This window comes from Macaca fascicularis, chromosome 8, assembly GCF_037993035.2.
Source record: "Macaca fascicularis isolate 582-1 chromosome 8, T2T-MFA8v1.1".
In the NCBI taxonomy this organism is placed as follows: Eukaryota; Metazoa; Chordata; class Mammalia; order Primates; family Cercopithecidae; genus Macaca; species Macaca fascicularis.
Window position 1 is genome coordinate 150,744,791 of NC_088382.1, and position 12,782 is coordinate 150,757,572.

The following is a 12,782-nucleotide window of genomic DNA, read 5'->3' on the forward strand; positions in this document are numbered from 1 at the left end:
CTCAGGCCTAAACATGACAGCACACAGTTGCTAAACACACACACTACACACATGCACATACACAGATGCACACACCGCTTTCAGGATGGCCCATTTAGATGTCCACAGTTCTGCAAGGTCAACCTGTCCCAAACCAACCCCCTGGGGGCTCCTCCACACCCCGCCTCCCCCTGCCCCTGCCAGCCTGGTGCTCCTGGGCTCTCCCCACACAAGTGAGGACCTGCTCTGTGCAACTCTGGGGACACAGCAGGAGCATCTCAGCTGTAGGCCCTGCCCTCAGCGAGTGGACAGGCCCATGGGAGGACAGGCCCACAAGCCACTGGAGTACGGTGGGGTCAAAGCTGCAGTGGTGGAACAGGAGCCGAATCTCACCTGTGGAGTTTGAGAATTGAGACGTGGATGGCCCCTGGCCCCCTTTCCACCGCCACCCCATCCCAGTGCTCCTGAGTTGCCTCCTGCCCGTCTTCCTGCTGCTCCCCTCCCGGCCTGTCTGGATCCTCTGCCCTCGCCTGGAGACTGCAGTATTCATGTTCACTTTCCTGCCTGTCCCTGCAGCTGGGGTCCCCTTTCTCAAATACCAGTCTGGAACCATTTCTAACTTGGTCAAAGTCCTAATAGCCTCCTACTACCCCAGGACAGACGCCAGCCCACTGGCCCTCTCCACTGCTCCCCTCAGTGTGTACAGAGCACCTGCCATGCACTGGGCACTGCTTCAGGGACTGGGCAGCACAACAAGCATGAAACAGGCGCTTCTCGGCAGCATCCAAGCATTGGTGCGGTGGCCTCTGCACACACAGTGCTGTTCCTGCAGCCTTGCCTCTGCCGGTGCTGTTCCCGCTGCTGAGCCTGCCTTGCCCTCTATGCCTTTGTTCCCCCAGAAAATGCCTCTTCCCCTTTCATGGTTGATTTTCTGTGTTCTCCTCTCACCTGAATCTCCCGCTGGGTCAGGGGTCCTACTTCTCCATTTCCAGGGCAACCTCTGCTTCCCTCTCTCCACTGAACACACATTTTCCGCACTGTGAGCTCTTTGTCGAGTGGGGAGGTCTATAGTTTTAGTTTATTCTTCTGTGTTCTTAGCCATTATCATAGGACCAAGCATATAGCAGGTGGTCAATAAACATCGCAAAAGAAATGGGGAAACCAAAGTTCGGGAGGTTAAGGGACTTCTGAGGTCACAGGGCTAGTGAGAGCAGGGGTTGGATTTGGAAGTGTTTGCATGTGACTTGCACTACGGCAGTAGAGTGTCCCCATCATGTCGCTGTTGGAGACAGCTGCTCACTCAGACTTGTGTTTTTCTTTGCTTACAGAGACGTGATTATGCTTTCCCAGAAAAGCTGAAGCTTAGCGTGTATCATTGCATGCAGATCCAGCTAACCCCACTTCAAAGTTTATGTGAGGAATACATAATCCAATTGTTTGAACTCCAGTTGTAACAAGGTAGAGTGCATCCAAATACTACACACGGGATCGTGTGTTTGTCATGTGTGGACGTTCAGGGCTGTGCACTCTGGGGTATGTGTGTCAACTTCACCTGCTCCCCATTCACCATCAAGCTGGGAGACCGGCCCTTGTGGAGAATCTCTGTGAACGATGACAGCAGAGGGCAACGCCGATTGCACCTTTATCACCGACCACGGTCTCTGTGACACTCCACGCATTGTGCAAGGTCAAATACTTACCAATATTGGGTCAGGATTTGTACCAGGCCATTGAGAATGAAACGCCTGGAATGCAGGGTGGAGGGTTCTGGAGTTTAGAGGGGGAGCCCCACTTCTCACCGGGAGAGTTGGGGATGAGGGGAGGGACGGCTCCCCTGAAGGTGCTGTTTGAGCAAGACCTGGAAGGACGAGTAGGTGGGTTTCAGACTGAGTAGGAAAAGTGTGTCCTGGGCAGCCTGCAGGGAAGGGCATGTTTAGGGGGACAGTGGGTGAGTCACAGTTGTTCAGGAGGGGTGCGATGGGAACACTTATTTGAGGCCAGACTGTGATGGGTCTCGTAGATGCCCCAAAGTTTGACCTTTAATGCAGGTACGATAGCTCCCTAGTCTGTCCAAACACTCTAATATAATAGTTACGCAGGCAGCTTTCCGTTCTCTGTGTGGGGCTTGTCCACATCTACTGGCATATTTGATTTTCCCAGCAGCCTTGCAACATAGGCATTGCTTTTTTTTTTTTTTTTTCCTGAGATGGACTCTCGCTCTGTCACCTAGGCTGGAGGCAGTGACTCGATCTCAGCTCCCTGCAACCTCCGTCCCCTGGGTTCGAGCGATTCTCCTGCCTCAACCTCCTGAATAGCTCGGATTACAGGCATGAACCACCACACCTGGCTAATTTTTGTACTTTCAGTAGAGACAGGATTTCACCATGTTGGCCAGGCTGGTCTCAAACTCTTGACCTCAGGTGATCCACCTGTCTCGGCCTCCCAAAGTGCTGGGATTACAGGCGTGAGCCACTGAGCCAGGCCCCGCATTGCTCTTTTTACAGATAAGAAAACTGAGGTCAGTGAGGTTTGGTGAGTTACTTAGTGTGGGACAGTCACTCCTTTTTGTTTCAAACCCAGCACCTTGGCTCCTGCCCAGGCGGCCCCATAAAAGGAACTGCTCCCGGCTGGGATGTGCTTTGGGCTACTGTGTGCCCATGTGCGGTCACACCTCAAGGACATATGAACATGCCCCGCTCCTACCATTCTTCTAGGGACAGAGTGCCATTGCTCTAGAGAACACCAAAACTCTTGCCCTTCTGTCCCCTATTTTGTTGTTGTTGAGATTTTTAAATTGGAAATGTAAGACCGTTCCCCCACACTCCACATCCTCCATCAAGCCCTCAATAAACTGGTTGCATTTGTATGTGAAAGACGTATATTCAATACGTACATATCACATGTCATATCATAGCTAGCTCTGAAGACACAGCATAGGAAAGACACGAGACAGCCGTGCACTCACCCGTGTGGAGAGCTGTGTGAAATGCAGTTGCCTCCAGAGTCACAGCTTTTACTGCCAGTGAAAGAAAATCTATTTACCCGTTCATCCACTGATGGACATTCGGGTTACTCCCACCTTTTGGCTACTATGAATAGTGCAGCTGTGAACCTGGGTTACAAGTGTCTGTTCCAGCGCCTTATTTCAGTTCTTTCCAGTATATGTCAGAGGTAGGATCGCTGGGTCATGTGGTAATTCTGTTTAGTTTTGTGAGGAACTGCCATACTGTTTTCCACAGCAGCTGTGCCATTTTACATCCCCAACAACAGTCCACAAGGGTTTCCATTTCTTCACATCCTCGCCCACATTTATTTTTTGTTGTTGTGTTATTTTTAAAAAATAACATCTAATAAGTGTGACGTGGTATCTCATTTTAGCTTTGATGTGCACTTCCCTAATGCTTAGTGATGTTAAACATCTTTTCATGAGCTTATTGACCATTTGTGTGTCTTCTAAGAAATGTCGATTTGGGTCCGTGCCCATTTTTTAATTGGGCTGGATATTTTTTGTTGTTGAGTTGTAGGAATTCTTAATATATTCTGAATAGTGACTCTTTTTTTTTTTTTTTTTGAGATGGAGTCTCACTTTTGTCACCCAGGCTGGAGTACGTACAGTCGCATGATCTTGGTTAACTGCAACCTCTGCCTTCTGGGTTCAAGCGATTCTCCTGCCTCAGCTTCCCGAATAGCTAGGTGCCCGCCACCACGCCTGGCTACTTTTTGCATTTTTAGTAGAGCTGGGGTTTCACCATTTTGGCTGGGCTTGTCTCGAACTCCTGACCTCAAGTGATCTGCCTGCCTTGGCATCCCAAAGTGCTGGGATTACAGGTATGAGCTACTGCATCTGGCTCCCAATATTAATTCTTTATCAGGTATATGATCAGCAAACATTTTCTCTTATTCTGTGACTTTTTCACTCTTTTGAAAGAGTTCTTTGATGTACAAAAGTTTTAATTTTGATGAAGACAATTTAACTATTTTTTCTTTTGTTATCCGTGCTTTTGGGGTCATATCCAAGGAATCACTGCCAAATCCAATGTCAAGAAGCTTTTCCCTTCATCCTATATTTTTAAAAAAATAATTTTAATGCCTAAAGTGCTGCTAAAATGTCCAAAGGTTATTGACATCCTGCAGCATCCCCATAAACTCCATTAAAAAAATTTATTCGAGTGAAATTCACACACCGTAAGACCATCTTAAAGTGAACCGTTTAGTATCAGCACATTCGCAATGTTGAGCTCGCCCCTCTTTTGGTATCGGTAGTTTATGGTTTATAAATTATGTTTATTTCTATTTTCTTGTTTGATCTTCACAGTGTCCCTGAGAGTTAGAGCAGTAAACCCATTTCACAGGAATACACAGGGAAGGAGGGTCACGTGCTCTGAGCCCACATGCAGTGAGCACTGACTGTGTTTGCAGGTTTCTTTTATCCAGTCTGAGCTTTGCTTTCCTTGACTCTGATGTGCGGCAGTGCTGCCTACTGGGGCAATTGTTCCTGCTGGCTGGGCTCTCCATGCCCCTCTCTTCTTCTGTAGGTCCCCTCATCTGCTCATCTGCCTCGATGTGACTTTTCCACCTTTGAGCTTGACTGCTAGTCATCTCCACCTTGTATCTCCAAACCCATCAGCAATTTTTCAAGGATGGGCCAAAGCTTTCTGTAGGCACTTTGGAAGGACCTGTGGCACGAGAGACAGGAATGTATTAACAAGTGCAGAGCTGGGAGCCCCTCAGAGGTCATCTGGCCCAATTATCTGGTTTTAAGGAGGAAGAAAAGGGGGCCTAAAGGAGTCAACTGCAAGCTCTGTGCACTGCTGGAGCTCTCTTCCTTAAAGCATTTGGCCTTCTGGCAATAAAGGGACAGCAGAGACCTGCTCTCACTTGAGCCTCACTGGGTCCTTGTGGCAAGAGCTGCCATGTGTTTACCTCCTTGAATCTTGACCACTGCCCCTCAGGAAGTCATGGCTTAGGGCCGTTGAGCTCACCTGTCACACAGCAACACACAAAGGAGCCAGATCCAGGCCCTCAGGGAGTAGCTCATGGCTCCAGCCCAGGCTGAGAGCCTCTCTCCTGCATGCTGGGGACTCTGGGCGATGGACTCAGACTGTGCGCTTTGCAGAGGCTGCTAAAAATGAGGCCACCGAGGCTGGGCGTGGTGGCTCACGCCTGTAATCCCAGCACTTTGGGAGGCCAAGGCAGGTAGATCACCTAAGGTCAGGAGTTTGAGACCAGCTTGGCTAACATGGTGAAACCCCATCTCCACTAAAAATACAAAAATTAGCCAGGTGTGGTGGTGGGTAATCCCAGCTACTCTGGAGGCTGAGGCAGGAGAATTGCTTGAACCTGGGAGGTGGAGGTTGCGGTGAGCTGAGATCACGCCATCGCACTGCAGCCTGGGCTACAAGAGCAAAACTCTGTCTCAAAAACAAACAGAAAGACAACAACAAAAAACCGATGCCACTGTCGAGAGAGACAGGCAATTGTGCGTGAAATCGGTCTTTCTTTTGAAGTCGGAGACTATAACAACTGTGGCCTCAGATCACCGATGAGAGCCACCCATGGCAGGCAGCCTCCAGGCCTGAGGGAGAACCAGTGGATCCTCACCATCTTTAGTTAGTAAGCAAAAGAAAACCGGTGAGTCAGGCTGCAGTCACGACCTCACCCAGCTTGCGGAAGGAGGGAGACATTCCTCAGGGCTCCCCTTTCTGATGTTGCCTTGCTTTGTACCTACTGTTCCTTTTCCTGTTCAGCAGATGACAGATGTTTGACATTAAGCAATTTAGAGTTTTGTTTTTTAAAAAACAGAATCATAGATTATCAGAAGTGGAAGTCCCTTTGGAATCATTTCCCCTGGGTTACACAGATGGCTATGGCAGGGTAAAGGGAGCCGAAGGTCAGCGGGGACTGAGCCTGGGCCCCCTCCAGGCTTTGCAGCAATGACCAGGCAGCAAGTCGGCCTCCAGGGCTTGTGGGCTGCCCTTTCTCTGGGGTCAGCCTGAGGCTGGAAGAGGCCCGTGGTCCACCGGTCATCAGGCCAACCTGATGGAGCTGGAGCTTCCCTGGAGCTCACGACGTAAGGGCCCTGCCAGGCCTTGGGCCTCTGACCCTCAGTCCTGAAGCCTCCCTCTAGCAGCGCCCACCCTGCTCCCTTTCCTGCTGAATTTTACTCAAGTCCGTACTGGACATGGCCGGCCCTAGGTTAACCCGGCAGAGTTATTAACCAGGAGTGGATCTTTCCAACCCCCTTCCCGCCGGCCCTTCCTGCTGTCCACACCCGGCCAACTCCGCGGTCCTGGCAAGGGAGGCCTTCCTGGAGGCGGCGGCGGGCGGCGCGTCCGGCCTTTGTGCCCCCACGCTCTCCAGGGTGGGTCCGGGGACTGCCAGATCAGGGGACCCTTTGCGCCCTGGAGCCTTGGGGGCTGGATGACGTCGCCGGGCACCTGAGGACCCCGCCCGTTCCTCCCTCGGTTCCCCAGGGAGCGGGCTGCCGGGGGGCGGGGCGGGCCGAAGGAAGGGGGCGCGTGCTACGACGCCGCGCACGCGCCAGAGCCCGCAGGCGGGTTCGGAAATGACGACCGCGCGCGGGTCTCCAGCAGCACCCGCCCCAGGACTGGCCCCGCCCCTAAGTCCCCGGCCCTGGGGCCGGGCCAGCCACTCCAGGCCCCGCCCAGCACCTCCCCATCCAGTCAAGCCCCGCCCCCAAGCTCTGTCTCCCCGCGGGATCCGCGGGGGCTCTCCAGGCCCCGCCTCGGCTCGGGCCCCGCCCCTCCAGGCCCTGCCTCCAGCCCCGCCCCGCGGACGGCGCTCGCAGCGCACCCGAACCCCAGGCGGCGCGGCCGGTCCCCAGGGGTCTGCGGGCGGCTGAGCGGCCGAGGCACCCGAGCGCGGTACCCGCAGCGGGCGGCGGGCAGCCATGGCGGAGGCTGCGTCGCAGCACTTGTCGCTGCCCTCGAGGCTGCTGGAGCTGTGCGCGCTGCTGGGCGCCCCCCGGGACAGCCTCCGAGGTCTCGAGCAGGTAAGGGGCGGGAGGGGAAACTGAGGCGGACGTGGGCCGCGAGGCGGCAGCCGGGGCAGTAGTCGGAGAGCGGGTGCCCGGGTGCCCCGCGGGCTGGGGCGGACTTTCCGAGGGCTGAGTCCTGGTCCCCCCGGCGTTGACCCTGCGCGCCTGTGGCCGGGGACCGCGTCTGAACTCAGGCAGGTGCCCCCGAGCAGCGTCCTGCTCCTCTTCCTTCCTTTCCCCTCCTCTCCCCGCCCTGGGCCCTCGGCTGCGAACTTGGGCTGCCAGCCGGGAATCTGGGGGTGCCTCGCCTCGGAGCGTCTCTGGGGCCTCTGTCTTCAATCGCCCCCATCCTGGGCAGGTGCTGAAGGTGGGGTGCACCAGACAACGGGCGAAAGCCGCCGGAGCCTCACCGTCTAGCGGGCCCAGCCCTGAATGATTTCATTCTTTATGCTGGGATGTGTTGTCACCTGCGTAGTGGGTTCTGCACCAGAACGGAATAATGAGAGAGCAAGTCTTGGAGTTAGCCGCCGGCCTCGCGTATTCTGCATGAACCGCTTTGCAATGAAGCCTATAGCTATTCTTCTCACTTGCAGTACCATCCCCACCCCCAACCCTTCCTCCATCTCTGCACCCTCGCAGCCAAAGTGACAACTTCATCTCCCTTCTGCTGGGAAAGCGGCAGTTTTGGAAATTCTCGTTTTCCTTTTTCTTCCCCAGCTTTTCCTAGTTCTGTAACGCTGGCTTTCCCTGGAATCCATCTGTGGCTCTGGTTTCCTCCTGGCCCGCCTGTCTGTGACACAGTGACTGGGTCATGTTACCAGGAGATCCCGGCATCACTGGCCAGCTGTCTGCACAGGTCCGTTCATCTCTTTGCAGACGACAGCATTGAAAGGCAGAGAGGCTTCTGAGTATTTAAATGATACTGGGCTATCCAGGGAAAATAAAGACTGCAGGGCAGAGGGTGTCACCCGGAAAGGTGAATGTTCCTGCAAGTAACCAGATGAATGTCTGTGAGTGTCCAGGGAGTTTCCCTTGCTAGGCGTCAGTACAAAGCCAGTTTCGACTTCAGTGAAAAAGCCTTCTTCTATGGAAATAGTTTCCGCGTTTCCCTCAACCTTTCCTTCCCCTCAATGCCCTGTCTTGTCAGTAGATCCCGTTTGAACTCTGTCTCCTCGCAACGTCATGAATTGATTTGTCTCTCTACCTCGAATTTGCCAAATGGCATTGCCTCCTTTTTCTTCGAATAGGAAATGACCTAGTTGCTGCTGTGGTCTCCTCAGCTGTTGGACGTCTTTCCTCCGGGGCGGTTACAACATGGTATTAGTTGCTTGGTGTGAGACATGTCTTTTGAGAGCAGAGTGAATCAACTGGAATATTTGCAGTGGTGCTTTCCTTTTTTTTTTAAAATTTCTTTATTATTATTCTTATTTTATAATAGAGAGGAGGTCTCACTGTGTCGCCCAGGCTCGTCTCCAATTCCTGAGCTCAAGTGATCCTCCCACCTCAGCCTCCCAAAGTGCTGGGATTACAGGAGTGAGCCACCGCGCCCTGCCAATGGTGCATTCCTGAACTAAACATGCTACAACATTTTCATGTTCCCAGGTTAAGTGAGAGTATGGACAGTGTGCTACTGTGCGTGTTTAACTTTGTCCTCTTTACTTTGTCTTTTGATTCTGTTAGGGATTTGGCAAAGGGCAGAAAGAAAAATGGTGAAGGACTAAGAAAATAAGGAGCATTAGGGGATGGATTCAATTTCTTGGATCCATCCTACTTTTAAGGTCAACATTGATGTTATAGTTAAGCAAACATATGATTTTATTTATTTAGGTTTTTTCCGGCAGTTCTATTTTGAATGTCCAAGGCTTTTTTTTTTTTTTTAGTTGGAGTCTTGCTCTGTCTCCCAGGCTGGAGTGCAGTGGTGCAATCTCAGCTCACTGCAAGCTCCGCTCCCTGGAGCTTCACGCCATTCCCCTGCCTCAGCCTCCCGAGTAGCTGGGACTACAGGTGCCTGCTACCATGCCCAGCAGATTTTTTGGGTATTTTTAGTAGAAATGGGGTTTCACCCTGTTAGCCAGGATGGTCTCTATCTCCTGACCTTGTGATCTGCCCACCTTGGCCTCCCAAAGTGCCGGGATTACAGGCATGAGCCACCGCACCTGGCCTGAATGTCGAAGACTTTTAAATAAGTTTTACCTTGACTTTTACAAATCCCCATTTCTCTGTGGCCCAGGCATTCCTTCTTGATGACACTTGAAAACAGAGGTCCGGAGGTATGAGGAATATCCAGCTTCATGTTGGATAGCGGAGGCCCCTTTTTGTTTCATTTCCTAGAAGGGGGAGTAGTGTTTGTTTTGTTGGGAATGGTGACGGAGAATTTGAGAACGTAGACTGATGTTAGTTACTGTGGTTAGTTACATTCCCCTCCACCCCTTTAATATAGAGCCCTTCACCGCCACCCCTTTATTAGTTGCTATGGAGACTAGACATAGGTGTGACGGGATCCATCATAAATCCATCACACAGGGGTGGAAAGTGTTCTGAGTACCTTCCATAGTGCAGGTCACCTGCATAATTTGTGCATGTGAAGCTCCATTATTATGGTTTTTAGTGGACATCATCCTGACTTTCCATTTCGGAACAGCACCGGCCAGCCGATCTTCCTGGGTGATGGCAGTCTGTGTCCTCTCTTTGCACCGTCCAGTACAATAGCCACTGGCCATATGGTCACTGAGCTTGTAGAGTGGCCAGTGAGCTGAGAAACTGGATTTTAAATTTCATTTAATTCTAACTAAACAGTTGGAGAGTAGTAAAAAAAAAATCTATGAATTTGTTTTATCCCCTTAATAATGGCCAATCCTATAGCGAAGATGAATTCCACTGTGTGTTCTAACTTAGAAATTAAGTAACTCAAGTCAATTAGAGTGTTCTGGTTTTTGCTTTTTAATTAGCAGTTTTAAAAACCAAAATGATGGTGATTGGGTAGGGGTTTAGTAAGTCCGCACCCGGGACAGAAGAACGGGAAATGACCTCACGTCTTGCCACAGACTGGCAGAGGTGACTAGCATCTCAGTGGTGGTGGGGTCTGGTGGCTGAGGGCAGCCACAGCTTATATCACCAAGTAACCTCTGAACACTCTTGTGCCAAGACTTCCATTTTCAGGAATTTATTCTAGGGAAAGAACTGGGTGCGTGCAAGTGTGTGTCACTGCTCTGTTCAGTGTGGTGAAGACTTGAGAGCCACCCACACATCTCTTGGGAGGAGGCTGGGTCAATACATGACTGAGTTGACACATGCTGTGTTATTGTGATACTGCACAGTTGTGAATAGGGAGGTCAGCCACATGGAGTAGTTAAAACAGCTAATGGAACCTGTTATGTAGGATTACTACATTTGTGAAACAAATTTATACATTTATACATGCATTAAAATGTATAAAATGCATAAAAATGCATAAAATGGGAAGGATGTAGCCACCCTGTACAAAGTATGTCATCCCTTTCTTTTAGCTCCTTTATTATTTCTATATTGTTATTTATTTATTTTTTTGGGGGGGGGACGGAGTTTCGCTCTTGTTGCCCAGGCTGGAGTGCAATGGTGCAATCTCGGCTCATCACAACCTCCGCCTCCCAGGTTCAAGTGATTCTCCTGTCTGAGCCACCCGAGTAGCTGGGATTACAGGCATGTACCACTATGCCTGGCTAATTTTGTATTTTTAGTAGACAGGGGGTTTCTCCATGTTGGTCAGGCTAGTCTTGAACTCCCAACCTCAGGTGATCTGCCCACCTCAGCCTCCCAAAGTGCTGGGATTACAGGCATGAGCCACTGTGCCTGGCCTCTATATTGTTATTTTTCAAAATGAGATTGTATTGCTTGTCCATTCAGAAAAGACAACAGATATTTCATCCTGAGAAAAAACAGGTGTATGGTGAGCAACTGAATGCCAAGTTGATTGGATCTGGGGCACATCATTATAAGTGACTAGAGATAACTAGAGGAATGACAGGTCAGGTGTTGACTCTAGTCAACCAACTGAACTAGTCAAGTCAACCGAACCAATATTCCGTCCAGGCTGAGAGTGCCTCTAAGAGATCCCAGGTGCCAGGAGTGTGAATGAGGAACAGTATCGCCTCAGTCATCTTCTCTGCTAAATGTGGGGACAGAGAGGAATACAACACAATTTCTGCTGCACCACACCTCCTCAAATGGAAGGTAGTAGAATACCGCTGGGCAGGGCCGAGATGCTCCGGGGGTGATGAGCTGGGAGGTGGAGGCCTGGAGGAGCCTGTGGTCCTGGCTGCAGGGTGGCAAAGACCTTCTTCAGTGAGTGTGGGGGGTGGAGGGTCTGCCCCAGCGCAGGTGGAGCAGTGAGGGGCTGGGCCCTGAGCCCATGGAAGAGCAGGGGAAAGCAGGGTAAAAGCAGGGTCATTGCAGAGGTGCTGTGTGTCCTGAGAACCCCAGAGGGCTTAGTCATGCTTGGCTCTGGGGGCATCCTGGCTTAGGGAGTGAGCTGGCTTGCTGCTCAGGGGTGCACTGTCCTATGACTCATGCCCACGTATGACACATGGGAAGATGTAGTATCATGACGTGGCGACACAAACATGCTTTCTTCAATGTGGGGATGGGACTGTGATGCTTCAGGGCTGGGTTGGGGCCACAAAGTATCTGGTCTGCAGTCAGACAGGGACGTCCCTCTTTGAGAGAGTGGACACAGATGCTAGTGGGGAGCCCTGGGCTGGGTGGGAGGCAGTGTCTTCCTTCTTCTCCTGACAGAAACCTCCACGGCTTTGCTTCTGGTTACTCGCTACCTGCCTGGAGCCACGGGTCACGCAGGTGCTTGGTGTGCAAACATGGTGCAGTGGGGCAGCGGCGAGCTGATGGAGAGGCTCTCCAGGACCAGTGGCTGAGGTGTGGGTCTGCAGGTGGGGCATGATGGGGGCAGGGCCCAAGGGTCTGGAGTCCCAGCTCTGAAGACCTGAACTGCACTGTGTTTGTTGCAGAGAACTTAGGTGGAAGATCAGGCTTTTTGGAAACTAGCAGGAGCTTAACTTTTGAGACTGTAAGTTTAAGGGACCCCAGAGGTGCTGTGAGGGTGGCAGGAGGCAGTCAGGGGGAGCCTGGGACTGGAAAGAGGTGTAGGCTGGGAGTAGGGCTCTGGGCTGTCCGTTTGGGCCTGTGTTATGAGTGCTGAGGTCCTCCAGGAGGAAGGCGAAGGACCCAGGCCTGGGAGTCGCAACATGTAAGCAGGACTGAAAAGGGTCTGTGGGGGCCAGAGAGGAGCTGTCAGACCAAGGGAAACCAGAAGGGAGGCGGGATCAAGGCAGTTCCAGGATCCAGGAGGAGGGCTGCTCACTCATCTCATGTGCTGCCTTGAACATGCTCCGTTTGTTAGGTCAGAACCGTCCAATTCTGATAGGAAAGTTTTAGAGAAAGTGACATGTAATTGAGGAAATGGACTTCTTTAATGCGTGCTACACTAGAGCTTTTACATTATACAATAATATGGATTTCCCATGTTTTGTCCTGGTTCCTACTGATACATTTTTTTTCTCCAAATGTAAAGCAATTGTTGACGGAATTTGAGTGATGTAGCATGCAAAGCGTCATATAGAGATTAGAGTGTGCTTACTGATGGAAACTGCTGCCGTTGTTGAAATTTCTTCCAGCGTAAGAGCTCCCCTTTTATCACTGCTGCGTCTTACTGGAATGTTGAGTGTTGGCTGTGCCTTTTCTATCAGCCAAGGTCCCATTTCTCTGGGCGGTGGTGCTATTCTTTCTTTCTTTCTTTCTTTCTTTCTTTCTTTCTTTC

General features: G+C 51.4%; 1 protein-coding gene and 1 long non-coding RNA gene across 14 annotated transcripts in view; one reads left to right on the forward strand and one right to left on the reverse strand.

The window, feature by feature from the left end:
* Positions 1-2,839: 2,839 nt before the first annotated feature.
* Positions 2,840-6,477, reverse strand: LOC107130712 (uncharacterized). The gene is made up of 2 exons (XR_001493194.3): positions 6,251-6,477; positions 2,840-4,655 (listed from the first exon to the last, which is right to left on the reverse strand). It is a non-coding gene; the product is annotated as an uncharacterized lncRNA (long non-coding RNA).
* A 293-nt stretch (positions 6,478-6,770) lies between these two features.
* DENND3 (DENN domain containing 3) overlaps positions 6,771-12,782 on the forward strand; it is a 69,538-nt gene continuing 63,526 nt past the window's right edge. For 12 of the 13 annotated variants that reach the window (XM_073999559.1, XM_073999560.1, XM_045398751.3 and 9 more), the window contains exon 1: positions 6,771-6,991. Coding sequence is in view for 5 of the 13 variants with exons in the window: in XM_045398751.3 (XP_045254686.2) it covers positions 6,890-6,991 (102 nt within the window). In the remaining 8 variants the exon portion in view is untranslated. Of the gene's footprint in view, positions 6,992-7,693; positions 7,833-12,782 lie in introns of all 13 variants that reach the window. The other variant, XM_065519670.2, reaches the window with a different exon arrangement.